At 39.8% G+C, this 16,819-nt stretch overlaps 2 protein-coding genes across 7 annotated transcripts in view; one reads left to right on the top strand and one right to left on the bottom strand.

Annotated features, from left to right (window-relative positions):
- RTN4IP1 (reticulon 4 interacting protein 1) overlaps positions 1 to 16,819 on the bottom strand; it is a 118,666-nt gene that overhangs the window by 42,674 nt on the left and 59,173 nt on the right. For 2 of the 5 annotated variants that reach the window (XM_060030158.1, XM_060030159.2), the window contains exon 1: positions 429 to 1,127. The exons of 2 other annotated variants lie outside the window; for them this stretch is intronic. In XM_060030158.1, coding sequence (XP_059886141.1) covers positions 429 to 702 — 274 coding nt within the window. In that variant the 5' untranslated portion in view covers positions 703 to 1,127. Of the gene's footprint in view, positions 1 to 351; positions 381 to 428; positions 1,128 to 16,819 lie in introns of those variants that run through there. One more of the 5 variants, XM_060030164.1, reaches the window with a different exon arrangement.
- The window catches only part of QRSL1 (glutaminyl-tRNA amidotransferase subunit QRSL1), a 32,616-nt gene continuing 17,018 nt past the window's right edge, over positions 1,222 to 16,819 (top strand). For both annotated transcript variants that reach the window (XM_060030156.1, XM_060030157.1), the window contains exons 1-5: positions 1,222 to 1,340; positions 10,265 to 10,424; positions 10,967 to 11,065; positions 12,530 to 12,626; positions 14,949 to 15,125. In XM_060030156.1, coding sequence (XP_059886139.1) covers positions 1,317 to 1,340; positions 10,265 to 10,424; positions 10,967 to 11,065; positions 12,530 to 12,626; positions 14,949 to 15,125 — 557 coding nt within the window. In that variant the 5' untranslated portion in view covers positions 1,222 to 1,316. The remainder of the gene's footprint in view (positions 1,341 to 10,264; positions 10,425 to 10,966; positions 11,066 to 12,529; positions 12,627 to 14,948; positions 15,126 to 16,819) is intronic.

Genomic DNA, 16,819 nt, shown 5'->3' with positions numbered 1-16,819 from the left:
TTAAACAAAGCTGTGATTAGTGGGAGGGAAATAAAAATTACTATGGAAATGCTAATTCTGAACTGATATGAAAACATAAGCATACCTCTAAAACCTGTGATGGACCTCAGAATATCACAAAGTTCCCAGGAGAGTGTACCACAAAGTTAGCTGTGGATACAATTCTCAAGTCCCAATTTACATTTTTAGGTAGTATTGGAAGCAATTCAAACTTATATTTTGTTAAAGATTAAAGCATACCGTAGACATTGCAATTTCAAAAATTTTGTAAATAATATATACTGAGATACTGTCAAAACCCTAAACAATTCCTTTGTGTTAACCAAACAAGTGTAGTCAATAACAACTGACCTTTTAAAACTAATCCCTGATGAGATTGTCTGAAGAAAAAAAAAAAAGGTAATTGAGGAATGTCTTTTGAAACTTACTTCTCATATTAACATCTATAGGATTTATACTCGCAGCGTGAACTTTGATAATGACTTCATTTGGATAGTGTATCATTGGTATCATCATGTTCTGAGTAAATCGAAGCACTTCATTACTCCCATATTTATCTATCACCCAAGCGGGCATGACAGTGCTCCTTGGAGAGGTAGTACTAATCTTTCTAACTGAAGGCTTTTGTATAAATTGTCTTCTCCAGAAGCAAACCGCAGTGCATGCATTTCTTCTAAGTACACAGGTCTTCAGAAATCCCATCGTAAACAGTGGTTGAATTGCGTGCCCTAATTGAAAGGCACTTATACTGGCTCAAACCCTCACACCTGAATTCGGTCAAATTCTGCCAAACACTCTGGCCGGTTTCAAAGTTGAGAATTCAAAAATGAAGTTAGACTAATGGAGCAACTGAAGAAAGAAGAGTACGGAACTACTCTACTCTTCACATCTGAAATGCTCCAATTAACATTCCGGCCAGTATTCTGTCCATTCTCCTCCTCCCTTACACCCCCTCCCCTTAAAAACAAAAACAAAACCGCTGGAATCCTGCCCTGTCCCGGGAGCTCTCTGCGGGACAAGCCGACTCCGCTCGCGATTCGGATGTCAGAGAAATTCACACACTTCCAGGCTCCCGCCGCGACCCCCGGAGTCTTCTTGCCACCAGCTCTACTTCCCCGCAGGACTTCCTTAGCGGCGCCAGCCAATCGCGTGCAAAGATCATTTTCCTCGGGCTGCAATTCGACCAATCTGAGTACTCGGTGGTGACAGGTTCGCTGGGAAATGGCTGCGCCCATGTAATACCGGCAGCGGCAGCTGACCTTTCTTTTTCCTCCTTGACACCAAGCCCATGTGGTGGCGGGTGGGACACGAGGACCATGTTGGGCCGGACCCTCCGAGAAGTGAGTGGAATTGTCTGCTGAGGGCCCAGGGAGGTCGGGAAGATTCGCGGAGTCCTTGTTCACGTGGACGTGGCGTCCCCCGGCCGGCGTGCATCTTGGTCAGCCTCGCCGCTTCCTTCCCTGGAACTTGGTGGGGGATTCGGACCGCCGGGTTCTTAGGCTGTGCTCCTTATATCCGTTCAGGAATTAGGATCTCCGCGGGGGAGGCTTCTGCACCGCCGCGCTGTGGGGTGGAAGGGAACAGTGGCTTCTCTCGATTATTCGTTCGCCCTGGCTGCGTGGGGCCCTGGCCGGTCTCAGCCAGATATGGGGGATTTGGCTGGTCCACGTCAGTCTCTCTTGTCCGCTACACACATCTGATGCAGTCCTCACTAAGAAGCCCGCAAATCTGACCCTTGCAAAAGCCAAACTAGTGATTCTTAGCTTTTTTCCCTCCTGGACATATTCAAGCTTCAACTACCACCAAGATACCAATGATTCTCTTACCCGTGTCTCCATTAATTGGACATCGTTTTTGAACTCTAGGCTATATTTGTGAATGTCTAATGGACATCTCTTCCAAAACTCCCACAAGAGTTTGATGAATCTAACCAAAGCTGACTTCATCCTTGTAACAGAATCACCTCTTGCGTCTCAATCTCCATCATAAAAGACAAACAAAAACCTAATTATGGAATTCTTAATAGTCTGTTTTTAGCGGCACAACTGTTATCCCAGGTGCCCTTAGATTCTTCTTCATAGGTAATATCCAGTAAGTCACTAAACCGTGTTAGTTCTCTTTTGAACTTATGTCTGGGATCTGTTCTCTCACTTTATCCCTGCTGTTAGGGCTTTAGTTCCGATCTCCTTGCTTTCTGATCTCTCAACCTGCAGAGCTGTCTGCAGGCCCACTGCTATCAGAATCACCTCGGCCCGCCTTAAAACTATAGCTGTGTCCCACTCAGGAAGGTTAGTATGGTAAGGCCCAGAGTGTATGGTTTAACTTGGGTTCCAGGTGATTCTGCTGATAAGTAGCAATTGAGGACGTCCCCCGTCTTCCATCTTCATTTGTATCTTCACCTGGGAAGTCTTTTTTTTCTTTTTCCAGCTGGCAGCCTTTTAGAAAGCTGTAAATTATGAGAACTTTAAATCCACAGGTTTTAAATAATAGTTATTCCCCTAAATACATTTTTGTTTTATTATCCTAAATTGTATCTTGTATACTGTCAGTGAAGAATCCAATTTGTTTTTAAAAATTAAAAAATTTTTAACTCCAAACTTGTTTTAAAATGAAATATAACCTAAAAAAATACGGTATTTTCTTTTTCTGCCCTTTCCCCCAACACTACCTTTTTTGTGCCACCCCTTCCTAATGTCCAGTGAGCCATTGTCAGAAACAACTTTTACCTCAAGGGGGAAAAGGGAAGCTGACCCAAGGGTAGTGAGGAAATTGCCTTGGCATGATTACTTTCACTTAATCACTCTTTTAACAGATATTTATCGATGCCTATTGTGTGGAAAACATTATTTGCTTATTTTCCCAGCCCATAATATATCTTCTGTCCACTTTGTTCTTTCCATATCATTGTACCAATGCCCTAAATTCTACCAATTAGAGATTAATTAATTTAGTACACATTCTATTTTAAATATGTAAAGATGCTTGGGAAGGGTGAATGATTTATTTATCCACTGTTGTGAATTATTATAGTTCAATCAGATTTCTCTCCATCACACCCTGGCTGAGATAATCAGTTAAGGAAAGGGAAAATTTTGCGGGGGAGGGGATTGAGGGAGGGGCTGGAAACTATGGCATTTTGAGACAATTTGGGGGGCCTAAGTGGAGGCTTAGGGCAGTAGGGGAGCCCTAGGAGGAAGCACTAAAAGGAGGTAAAATGCCAAATAGGAGGTATACCTGCTACTTGTAAATTTTACCCAGGTACACTCAGTAAGGGGGAAGAGTCTTACTTTCACCTTCCTTTCTTGTGGCGTGATCCCAGTGTTTCTAGCAACCAGATGCCAGGCTAATATTATTAACCCTAAAGTTATATTAAATGATTACTGTTATATTAAAGAAAGTTAATTATATATCCAGTAGCCTTCTTGGGGGTCTAGCCTAAGAACATTTAATTACTGTTCTATGGGAAAATAGCCTCCAAATTTTAAACAACTCAGTTATTCATTCAGTTAACATTTATTGAGCACCTCTGTGTTCCAGACACTGGGGATTAGCATTGAAGACAGTAATTCCTGCCCTCATGAAGCCTACATTTTTGTGGGGAAGCAGGCATTAAATAAGTTTCTTTGTTTAAGTAAATAATAGAATTTCAGGTAGTGTAGGTGCTATGAAAAAAGGTTAAGCAGGCTATAGTGTGCGAATTAGTTGGAGAGATGGATGTTTTAGATAGAGTGGTCAAGGAAGGTTTCGCTGACTGAGTGGGTGATATTTAGTAGAGACCTGAAGGGTGAGAAGGGTGAGCCCTGGGAAGATCTGGGAGAAGGGTGTTCCAGGCAGAGGAAAGAATAAAAGTGCAATGTCTCTGAAGCAAGAGCAAACTTGATGTGGTCAAGGAATAGCAGGAAGGCCAGCAGACCCAAGAGAACTGAACGAGAAGAGTAGTGGGAGATGAGGTTATAGATAAGGAGGAGCCGGATTACCTTTCCGGCCATGTTAAGGAGCGTGGATTTTATTCTAAATGTAATGCAGATCCTCTGGGAAGTTGTGAGTCTTTGGACATGATCTGACTTAAAAATTAAAAAGCTCCTTCAGGTTATTCAGGATTATGGTCTATAGGAAAGCAAGTAGGGAAGAAGAAGACCAGTTAGAAGGTCGTTGCATTGTCAAGAGCTGATGGCAGCATGGATAGGGTGATGGGAGGAGAGGTAATGCAAAGTGGGTGTTAGTTTTTTGTTGTTGTTGTTTTGGGGTTTTAAAATTTTATTTAGTTATTTATTTTTGGCTGTGCTGGGTCTTCGTTGCTGCCTGCAGGTTTTCTCTAGTTGCAGCGAGCAGGGGCTACTCCGTTGCGGTGCACGGGCTTCATTGCGGTGGCTTCTCTTGTTGCGGAGCACAGGCTCTAGGCACGTGGGCTTCAGTAGTTGTGGCACATGGGCTCAGTAGTTGTGGCTCACGGGCTTAGTTGCTCCACGGCATGTGGGATCTTCCTGGACCAGAGCTCAAGCCTATGTCATCTGCATTGGCATGCGGATTCTTAACCACTGCACCACCAGGGAAACACAGGTGTTAGTTTTTTAAGGTATGGCTTTCTGGTGGATTGGATATGGGATTTGAGGGAAAAGAGATGAATCAAGGAGGATGCTTAGGTTTGGGGCCTGGGCAATTGGAGAAATGGTAACATTTATCAAGATGGGAAAGACTCTACAGGGAGCATGTTGTGAGGAGAAAGTTATCAAGACATGTTAATTTTGAGATGCTTCTAAAGATATCCAAGTGAAGATGTCACTTAAGCAGGTGGATATAGGAACGTGGAGATCAAGAAAGAAGCTAGGTATGAGGATATAAATTGTCCAGAGTAGAGGACATAATTGAAGTTATATGGTCAGATGAGATCTGAGTGTAAATATAGAACACGGCCTAAAACTTTCCAACATTTAGGGGTCAGCGGTAGGAAGCAGAGCCCGCAAAGGAGACTTGGAGGAGTGGCCAGTAAGGCAAGAGGAAAACCAGGATGGCTTGGTGTCCCGAAGTACAAGTGAAAAAGAAGTGCTTCAAGGAGGGAGTGATGTCTTGTGTTGAATGCTGAGTGCTGCTGGACTGGGCCATGACTGCTGGATTTAGGAATGTGGAGGTTACTGGTGATCTTGATGTGCTATTTCTTGGAACAATGGCGACAAAAAGCATGAATGTTAAATGAGTGTGTTAAAGAGAGTACCAGTCAACCAGACACTCAGCTTTCAAGGGCTCTTCTATACCTTCAGCATTTATCAAGACAGTTTTTCTTTTGAAAGACAGTTCTTTTCCTAAGTGAAGCTTTGATGCTATCTGTAAAGTTAACAAAATGTTCTCTCTTTGCTACAGAGGAGTAAATGCTGTAACAGCCTGCATAGAGAAGTAGTAGAGTATAGTGGTCCAGAGCATGGGCTTTGGAAACAAGATCAGGCCTTGGTTGAATCCCAGCTCTGCTACTTCCTAGCTATGTGATTTTAAGCAGGAACTTCAGTAATTTATCTGTAAAATGGAAATAATATCAGCCTCTTAGTGTGGATATGAAGATTAAATGAAATACAAAACATCTAGGATAATGCCTAGAACCAAGTGCCATTATTAACACTAATTTTGTTACAGTGACAAAATTACTAGATTATATGTATTTACAGTTTTCTCTTCCCCTGTTTTCTAAGAAGAATGGTTCCTGAGGGAGATTTCTTAATTTTTCTAAGAAGGTATATTACTTTTCTACTGCTGTGTAACAAATTAGTATAAACTTTTCAGCTTAAAATAACACATTCTTAAAACACACACACAATCTTATCATCTCACAGTTTTGTGGGTCAGGAATGCAGGAATGGAGTAGCTGGGTTCTCTACTCAGAGTCTCACAAGGCTGAAATCAAGGTGTCAGCCAGAGCCGCAGTCTCTTTGGATGCCTTGGGATCCTCTTTCCACCTCACTGGTTGGCAGAATCCATTTCTTTGTGGTTGTAGGACTGAGGTCCCCGTATTCTTTCTTTCTTTTTTTTTTTTTTTTTTTTAACATTTATTTATTTATTTTTGGCTGTGTTGGGTCTTCATTGTCGCACGTGGGCTTTTCCCTAGTTGCGGTGAGCAGGGGCTACTCTTTGTTGCAGCACGAGGGCTTCTCATCGTGGTGGCTTCTCTTGTTGCAGAGCACAGGCTCTAGGCACACAGGCTTCAGTAGTTGTGGCACATGGGCTCAGTAGTTGTGGCTCGCAGGCTCTAGAGCGTGGGCTCAGTAGTTGTGGCGCACGGGCTTAGTTGCTCCATGGCATGTGGGATCTTCCTGGACCAGGGATCAAACCCATGTCCTCTGCATTGGCAGGCGGATTCTTAACCACTGCGCCACCAGGGAAGTCCCTGTTCCCCGATTTTTTGCTGACCATGTGGGTAGTAGAGTAAATGAGCTCAGGGGACGAGATGTGGGATAATTAGAACTGAGGTTTGGGAGATGATACAGATGTTGGTAATGATATAGTCTGGGCTAATGACCATGTGAGCCGGTAACTGGGGTGAGGTGACGGAAGAGTTTGTGTGAAGTGAGGTCAGGAACGGAGAGGCCTGGTGTCCGTGTACCTGACTTGAATTTTGAAGTCAACAAAAAGAGCAATAGGAGCCATAGAAAAGAAGATTACAGCAAACCAGCTGCTAAAAACTTCAGTGAATGAAAAGGAGTATCAGGAAGACTGTAGATTAACACACCAGGGAGAGTTATATAATCTCCTTCAAGGCCTGTGCTTCAGATGAGCTGGGGGTTTTGAGAAAAGAGGGAAGAGAAAACTTTTCTAGTTGATTTCATCTTATATTCAGATATGATACCTTTAGTTTTGCTCCAGGAGAGCTGTACTATTTTTATGTCATAATCCTTACATCTAATCCATTCTAGCTAATTAGCATCTTTGTTTTCATTTCTCTTCTCCAATACCCTTATTGAGGTTGTCAAATCTAAATTTCCTAAAAATGATCCTAACAAAGATTACCATTTAAAATGAGTACTCCCAAAAAAATAAAAAATAAAAAAATAAAAAAAATAAAAAATAAAATAAAATGAGTACTCCCAAGGACTTCCCTGGTGGTCCAGGGTAAAGAATCCTCCTTCCAATGCAGGGGATGCAGGTTCCATCCCTGGTCGGGGAACTAAGATCCCACATGCCACGGGGCAACTAAGCCCACGCGCCACAACTACTGATCTTGCGTGCCCCAACGAGAGAATCTGCATGCCACAAACTACAGAGCCCATGTGCTCTGGACCCTGTGCATGTCACAACTAGAGAGAAGCCCGCGCACCACAACTAGAGAGAAACGTGCACCACAAGGAAGAGCCCACGCTGCAACGAAAGATCCTGCACGCCTCAACAAAGACCCAGCATGCTGCAACTAAGACCCAACGCAGCCAAACAAAATAAAGAAAATAAATACAATTTTTTAAAAATAAATAAAAAATAAAATGAGTACTCCCAGAACAGTAGGACGCGGCCTTAAAAAACTAAAAATAGAGCTACCGTATGATCTGCAGTCCCACTCCTGGGCATATATCTGGAGAAAACCATAATTCGAAAAAATACACACCCCTCAATGTTCATTGCAGCACTATTTACAATAGCCAAGACATGGAAACAACCTAAATGTCCATCAACAGATGAAAGGATAAAGAAGATGTGGTACATATATACAATGGAATATTACTCAGCCATAAAAAATGAAATAATGCCATTTGCAGCAACATGAATGGACCTAGATATTATCATACTAAGTGAAGTAAGCCAGACAGAGAAAGACAAATATATGATATTGCTTATATGTAGAAACTACAAAAAAAGAAAATTATACAAATGAACTTATATACAAAACAGAAATAGACCCGCAGACAAAACAAATTTATGGTTACCAAAGGGGAGGGGTGTGGGGGAGATGGATAAATTAGGAGCTTGAGATTAACATATACACACTACTATATATAAGATAGGTAACTATATACTTTATAGCACAGGGAACTATATTCAATACTACGTCATAACCTATAAGGGAAAAGAATCTGGAAAAAATAGATATATTTGTATGTATCACTGAATCACTGTGCTTTGCACCTGAAACCAACACAACATTATAAATCAACTATACTTCAATAAATAAAGAAAAAGAATGCTCCCAGACAGTCTCATTTCTTGCCCTTGTAACCATAACTGCAGTTCCTTACCTCTTATTCTCATATCACTTGGCAAGTCAGAAGACAACTTGGCATTAGGGGACTTGAAGGGAGACAAAGAAGAAGAGAAAATGGCAGGCATAATTTTCCTCATTTTTATAATTTTGCTCCGGGGTAGGCCTGTCTATATACCTCTCTGTGTCTCTAGCTTTCCGTTTTTGCTAGTTCTGACGCTTGCACTCAGCCTATTTACATAAGCCCACTCCATGTTTACAACATTACAATACACTGCTGTCGTTTCTTTTTCTCCAGTTTCTCTCTTCTAAAGAGTTTACATCTCATACAAACCGTTCAACAGAAATATCTCTTCTTGTTGCTAGGTTACCTCCTTTAAGTTGAGCCCAGCTGCCCCTCCCCATTCTGAACCCCTCCCCCAGCATCCCCATGGCAGCCCTTTCCTCCTCTTGTGCATCAGCGTTAGGGGTCCTCTCAATGGCCTATTTGCACTGCTTTTCTGGCTTAAAACCCTCAGACCTAAGAATACCACCACTTTGATGATTTATTCAACAGCCTAGAGCAGATCATTTGCAGATTTTCCCCTAAATGCAAATTCCTATTGCTTGATGCATATAGGACACGTGGAAGTACAGTCAGCATACAGGACAAGCTAAGCTTCCACTGGTGCAGAGAGAAATGGTGAAGGAGCAGTTAGTTACCTGTTAAATTTTAATATTACTACCTGTTAAGTTACTCTTTACTATTTCTGTGACTTTGGACACATCACTTAACCTCTCTTAGCTTCAGTTTCTTTATCTATAAAATGAGGTTAATAATACCTAACTTAAGTGGTTGGGGTTTTTTTGATTTTTTAATAAATTTATTTATTTTTTGGCTGCATTGAGTCTTCGTTGCTGTGCACAGTCTTTCTCTAGTTGCAGCGAGCGGGGGCTACTGTTCGTTGCAGTGCGTGGGCTTCTCATTGCGGTGGCTTCTGTCGCTCTAGGTGCACGGGCTTCACTAGTTGTGGCTTACGTGCTCAGTAGTTGTGGCTTGCTGGCTCTAGAGCGCAGGCTCAGTAGTTGTGGCGCACGGGCTTAGTTGCTCCATGGCATGTGGGATCTTCCCGGACCAGGGCTCGAACCCGTGTCCCCTGCATTGGCAGGCGGATTCTTAACCACTGTGCCACCAGGGAAGCCCTAAGTGGTTGTTTTAAGGGCTAAATAAAGTAATAATGAATCTAAAGCAACAACAGTGCCTGGCTCTTGGTAAATATTCAGAAAATGTTACTTTTCCCCCCATCCCCCTTGTCTGAGCTACCATCTTATCCAACTCTTTTCAGATGGTCTCTAAAGACTTGGTATCATCTTTGACTTCTTGTTATTCATTCCTTTTATTCAATTAGTAAGTATTTATTATTACTTCCTGCAGGAAGTATTACAAGTCATCACTTCACCTTAGGCTTTACTTACTGTCAATATGCAAGGTCTGGTCACTTGAAGTGCAGTTTATTTTAACGCGTTCTTTACTAGCCTTCCTAATGCATCAAAGACAGAGTTTTAGAAAAGCTTGTTTTTAGTTGGCTTTTGAACCCATATTTTACAAGCATTTCTCTCAATTTGTAGTGGCTCTTGCTTGAATTCTCCAATAGATAAAAAGGTCTATTTAATAAAGATCACTTATTTGGGGCCATAAAGTCCTGTAATGCCTTGTCTAGTTCATTCTGTTTTTTGCACTGTGGATGGCCTGTGTTGCAGCTAAGCTTCTCTCTGTACACTATCTACCCTAACCCATGATTCACCCACACTGGGCCTCTCCTTCTCCTAGACAGGGCGGCTTACCTAAACCAGCGATCTTGTTTGTTCAAGCCTGATGTAGAGTTCCTCAGCTAGGGCTATGACTGTGGTGTCCTCCAACCCATCTTTCAGCTGACCAATGTTACCCTTATTCACCACCCTAAGTAAGTGTAGACTTGATAGGTTCTCCTGGTTTTGAATCCAAGCCTCACTTTAAATTTTTATACTCAACCACTCTATCTGCACGCCTCAGTGTAACATTTGAAACTTCTGCAGACTTGGCAAAGGGTTTTTGAATTGTGTATACTCTAGGTTTCTGCGGCACTGAAACAAGGCCAAGTTACTCCAACTGAGCTCTGTCAAAGATGTCTCTCCCTTATCAAGAAGACCAAGTTTCTAAATGCTTACATTACTGTATCAGAAGAGGTGGCCTTAAAGCAAGCTGAAGAATCAGAGAAAAGATATAAGAAAGGTAAATTACTTTGAATTATACTTAATTGTGACATCCCAAGAGAAAGAGTTTAATTGGATGTAGCAGTCTCCATTTGGCAAGTGGAGCTTTAAACATAAGAAATTCCCTTATTTAAAGAACTGGGGAATTCCCTGGCGATCCAGTGGTTAGGACTCCGAGCTTCCACTGCTGGGGGCCCAGGTTCAGTCCCTGGTCGGGGAGCTAAGATCCTGCAAGCCAGCCGGCATGGCCAAAAAATTTTTTAAATATAAATAAATATATACATACATAAAAGAACTGGCCATGAGGTATAATAAAAATGAGGCTAACGGGTATAATGTCCAACTGTAATAATTTCTAACACAAATTTGATTTCTGAAGATGTATCTTTAGCAAAAACTAGTAGTTATTTTAATAACTATTATTAATATCTGTATTTTGAACTAGATACTGGGTTGGCCAAAAAGTTCATTTGGCTTTTCCCATAAGATGCTATGAAAAAACCCTAACAAACTTTTTGGCCAACCCAGTATTTCTTCTATTCTTTTGGCTTTTTAATGCAGGTCACTCACTTGGGGATTTAGATGGAATTCCTGTTGCGGTAAAAGACAACTTTAGCACGGCCGGCATTGAGACAACATGTGCGTCAAACATGCTGAAAGGTAAAGTTTAACTGACCGGAGCATTGTTTTATAAAACTAGGTATTTTTCAGTTTAAATTAAAGATAAGATACTAAAGCACAAAGATATTCTCAGACTGATTATATTTGCAAAGGAAATAACTTAGGGTAGAATATTACCTTTTTACTATTTGCTCTTTCAGAATGCAAAATTATTCTTCAGGGGTAGGCCTGCTTAATGGATGCATCCTACTTAGGAAGACTTGATAACTGACCACAAACATGCTAAGTGACCTCTAACACCCACTCGTTGGTAACACAGAAATAAGTATAAAGTGGCTGTCATTCCCCCTCTTTTGCAAATGGTATGAGGATTTATTAGCATCTACTGTCTGGTTTTTTTTTTTTTTTTGCGGTACGCGGGCCTCTCACTGTTGTGGCCTCTCCTGTTGCGGAGCACAGGCTCCGGATGCGCAGGCTCAGCGACCATGGCTCACGGGCCCAGCCGCTCCGCGGCATGTGGGATCTTCCCGGACTGGGGCACGAATTCGTGTCCCCTGCATCGGCAGGCAGACTGTCAACCACTGCGCCACCAGGGAAGCCCTGTCTGGTTATTTTTATCTCCTGACTCCTCCATCTATCACTATACTTAGTATAGTGAAGCTTAGTTTTATTTTTTAAAGTTTAGTAGGTCAAAAAGGAATCATATTTATCAAGATATTTGGATCCAAGGAGGAAAAAGAAATGGAAAAAGCATATTTAGGGTACTGTGCACTAAAACTAACATTCTATGAGGTGTATGCCCCAAGTTCCTCTGATAGGTAGACTTGTTAATTGTCTGGGAATATACACTAGATAGAGGAAATTTTAATTGACAATGAAGATCTATTCCTGCTGGAAATGGATAAAAATTACCATGGTATTTGCACATCTGAGAAGAGAAAGTCAAGTACAATGAGCAAAATAATGATTTGTGATTAGTTTCAAATGAATTGGGTACATCTCAGTCAATACTTTGTAGTACTAACTGTTAAAAGTCAATTGTTTTAGGATGTAAAGACAGAATATATAGACTTTCTTTGGAAAACATATAGCAATTAGCAGTAGAAAAAATTAACTTTCAGAAGAAAGTACAACCTACTACTTAAATTAGGAATAATTAACATGGCAATATGAATTGCTTAATTGCAGTTTAAAATTTTGTTTCTTGTATATGATTTACGTGTTCCCTGTTTTCTTTCCTATGATAAAAATTACTGAATTTTTAAGAGGACAGGGGCAAGGTAGGGGAGGGGATTAAGAGGTACAAACTACTGCGTATAAAATAAGCTACAAGAACAGCACAGGGAATTTTATCATAAAATTCCAACATTTTATAATAACTTTAAATGGAGTATAATCTATAAAATTTTTGAATTACTATGTTGTACACCTGTAATATAACATTGTAAATCAATTATACCTCAATTTTTTTAAAAAAGAAGAAAATAACTGAATTTTTTTCAGGTTATGTACCACCTTACAATGCTACAGTAGTTCAGAAGTTGTTGGATCAGGGAGCTCTACTAATGGGAAAAACAAACTTAGATGAGTTTGCTATGGGGTAAGTAAAATTGAAATTTTCTCTTCTTGTATTTCTTTCATCTGTATCTTTAATTTCATTAAGTGTAGGTACCTAAAAGTAGTGAGGTGATTTCTTGAGGACTCTAATGCCAGTTTCTCAGACCCTCCATGAGATTATGTTCTGCTAATAGGTCATATCTCATTTTAGTTTTAATTTGCATTTCCCTGATGACTAATGATGTTAAACACCATGTGTTTATTTTGCTACCCATACATCTTCAGTGAAGTATCTATTCAAATCTTTTGCCCTTTTTTAAAAGTTGCATTGTCTTCTTACTGAGTTATAATAGTTTTTTCCATATATTCTGGATTCAGGTCCATTATCAGATAGATGATTTGAAAATATGTTCTCTGAATCTCTGGCTTGTCGTTGCATTCTCTGAACATGCCTTTCAAAGAGTGAAAGTTTCTAATTTTGATGAAGTCCAGTTCATCATTTTCTTTAATGACTTATGTTTTTGTCTTTTCAAAGAAATTGTTACCTTTCCCAAGGTCATAAAGGTTTTTATCCTATGTTTTCTCCTAGAAGTTTTATAGTTTCAGTTCTTACATTTAAACTTGTGATCCAGTTGAGTTAATTATTTTGTACATGATATGAAGAAAACCAGAGTTCAGTTTTTTTACATATGTCTGTCCTATAGATCTGGGACTATTTGTATAAGAATTCAAATTAAATTACTTTGATTCCTTTGGCAAAAATCAGTTGAACAGGGGCTTCCCTGGTGGCGCAGTGGTTAAGAATGCGCCTGCCAATGCAGCGGTCCCGGGTTTGAGCCCTGGTCCCGGAAGATCCCACGTGCCCCGGAGCAACTAAGCCTGTGCGCCACAACTACTGAGCCTGCGCTCTAGAGCGTGCAAGCCACAACTACTGAGCCTGCGAGCCACAACTACTGAAACCCGTGTGCCTAGAGCCTGTGCTCCCCAACAAGAGAAGTCACCGGAATGAGAAGCCCGTGCACTGCAATGAAGAGTAGCCCCCGCTCACTGCAACTAGAGAAAGCCCACGCACAGCAACAAAGACCCAGTGCAGCCAAAAATTAATTAATTAAAAAAAAATCAGTTGAACACATATATAGGTTCATTTCTGGATTCTGTTTTGATCTGTGTATCCAGTATCACGCTATCTTGATTATTGTAGCTTTATAGAAGCCTTGAAATTAGGTAATAAGAGTTCTTCAACTTTGTTGTTCCTCTTCAAAATTATTTTACGTATGCTAGATCCTTTGCGTTTCCATATAAGGCTTAGAATTGGCTTACTAATTTCTACAGAGAAGCTTGATAGGATTTTGATTGTGGTGGTATTGAATTTATAGATCAAGTTGTAGAAAATTGACATCTTAATATGTGCCTTCTGACCTATGAATTCTGTATATCTTTCCATTTATTTAGAGTTTAATTTTTCTCAGCAATATTTTTATGATTTCTGTATATAAATCTTGCACATTTGATCTGTCTCCAAGTATTTCATGTTTTTTTGTTTGTTTTTTGCGGTACACGGGCCTCTCACTGTTGTGGCCTCTCCCGTTGTGGAGCACAGGCTCCGGATGCGCAGGCTCAGTGGCCATGGCTCACGGGCCTAGCCGCTCCGCGGCATGTGGGATCCTCCCAGACCGGGGCACAAACCCATGTCCCCTGCATCGGCAGGTGGACTCTTAATCACTGCGCCACCAGGGAAGCCCTATTTCATGTTTTTTTAATGTTATAGAAAATGGTGTTTTCTTTTCAATTTCTAATTGTTTAACATTGTTCGTTTATAGAAATGTAATTGACTTTTTAATTTTTTTTTATTTAAAAAAATTTTTTTTGGCTTCCCCATGCAGCATGTGGGATCCTAGTTCCCTGACCAGGGGTGGATCCTAGTTGCCCCTTGCAGTGGAAGTGTGGAGTCTTAACCACTGGACCACTGGGGAATTTGCCTCTTAAAACTTCTGATTAACAGAGGAATTCCTTCAAAAGACTACTTGTTAACTGTTTGGATGTTTTGTAACACTCTTCAACTGGAAGACCTTAATTTACGAAGGAAATCATCCTAAGCTGAATTAGATGATCAATTGGGATAAAAATTTTCTTTTCTTAGCAGACTAGTTTTTTCCTACTTTCCACCACAAATGCTTTTACTTCCCTTCCTTCACCTCCTCAACTGTCTAATTAAAGAAAGGTACATCTAAGCAGGCTTCCTACCTTTTCTAATTCAAGTTATAGTGGATTATACAGTGTCAGAAGCAAATAATACAATCAGGAGATGAAAATTTTACATAAAATGAATTGTATTAAGATAACTTGCTTCACTACTTCATCTCAGATCTGGAAGCACAGATGGCATATTTGGACCAGTTAAAAACCCCTGGAGTTATTCAAAACAATATAGAGAAAAGAGGAAGCAGAAGTCTCATGGTGAGAATGAGGATTCACATTGGCTCATAACTGGAGGAAGCTCAGGAGGGAGCGCGGCGGCTGTGTCAGCGTTCACATGCTTTGCGTAAGATGTTTTTTACTATCTGTACTTTAAAAACCCAACCTAATACAAATAGTCATAAACCATACACAAAATTCAACAATAGAGTCGTTCATACCTTGGTATTTTTATTTCCCTTTACTGAGCTATTTGTGCTCAATGGTGTATCAAAATTATATCTTAAATACACTCAACTTTATGGTACACTTATGTGTATTCTAACATTTAACTTCAATTTAAGACAGCATTTAAACTCTTCCTCTATAGTATATGGTCCTCTTAAAAACATGATTTTACAGAATAAACCAGTTAGCTTAAATAGACTTCATTGAATTTCATTTTTAAATAATTTATTTGGGTATCTGCTCACTGATACAGATATTTAGAGACTAACATACCTTGGCTTTAGTCGAGTGCTGCTGAACTAAATTGTTAGCTATGGTTTATCCTTCAGCTAAATCTGACTTAAGAAAAAAAAAAGGAAGGAAAGAAAGAAGGAAGGGAGGGAGGGAGGAAGAAAATGTTCCTAATATGTATCAATAGAATATATTAAATAGTGTTTTTCTAAACCTATAACTAAAAATGTATATAAGTACATAAAATTTTTTCAAATTTGTAGGGAGGTTATTTGTTCAACTGTCATAGTTTGTATTTGGAAAGAATCCATCAATCAATGCTTTTGTCTTAAGTCCCATTTGTAAAGCATTTCTTAACCATCTAAAGAAGAGTAAATAAATATTGCTGTTATTATATTTATTTTATTGGTCTCAATTTAACCAAATAGAATGTTTTCTTTAGCAGTACTATGTGTATTTTATCTCTCCTTAATTATCCACTGAAACTAAGCTCTTTCTGAGGCACTGCAATCAATAAATGATTTATAGTTTTTAGAGCTATGGAGATTTAGATTCTACAGGTTTTTAAGTTTCCCTGAAATCTTGTTAACAAGTAAAAGCATTTCATTTTATCTCTGTGGAATTTTATAGCACCACATTAATATTAATGAGAGTTCTGACAAGCAAGGGTTGCAAGATTAGGGGCTTTTTTCTATCCTCCTCACCCCACTTAGTGTTCATCTTTCTGAATGTGCTTTGAGAAGATGGCATTTTGACACATGATTCCTATGGAAATGTAGGTTTTACTTTTACCCAGACATCAGGGAATCCTAATAAGAAAATGTGTCCTTTTAGAAATTGTGAAAGCAGCAGTCTGATTTTGTGGCTCAAGTGGACTTGGTAAGAAAGACAATCTAATTTGCATTTTCTGTAGAGCACAAGGGCCATGTGACACATAGGAGCCTTGTTCAGTCCAAAGCTTCACTCTGGATGTACTCAAGAGAGGCACAGACCCAAAGTAACTCCAGGTTGAATGGGTCCCAAACCATCAGGTGTTCTGATTTGTTTTCCCCCCTATTGACTTGTTTCTTTTATAATAGTTTTTAAAACAGGAAGATTCTAGGAGTATTGATACTATGCAACCACTAAAAAGAATGATTTAGAGTGCTATGTGGTGACATGGGAAGAAATCCAAAATACACTGTTAAGTGGAGAACAAGTTGCAGAACAGTATGTATCGTATGTCTTATTTCTGTTAAAAATAATAATTACATATGTATATATGTTAGTTGCATGGAAGTGTCTGAATAAATATATATAAAAAGTGATAACAGGATTATTATGGGGGCAGTGATTATAAGAGAAATATCACTTTATAGATCA

This window comes from Delphinus delphis, chromosome 14 (assembly GCF_949987515.2).
Source record: "Delphinus delphis chromosome 14, mDelDel1.2, whole genome shotgun sequence".
Lineage (NCBI taxonomy): Eukaryota > Metazoa > Chordata > Mammalia > Artiodactyla > Delphinidae > Delphinus > Delphinus delphis.
The sequence above is the reverse complement of the archived record's forward strand: the minus strand, read 5'-3'. Positions and strand labels throughout refer to the sequence as shown.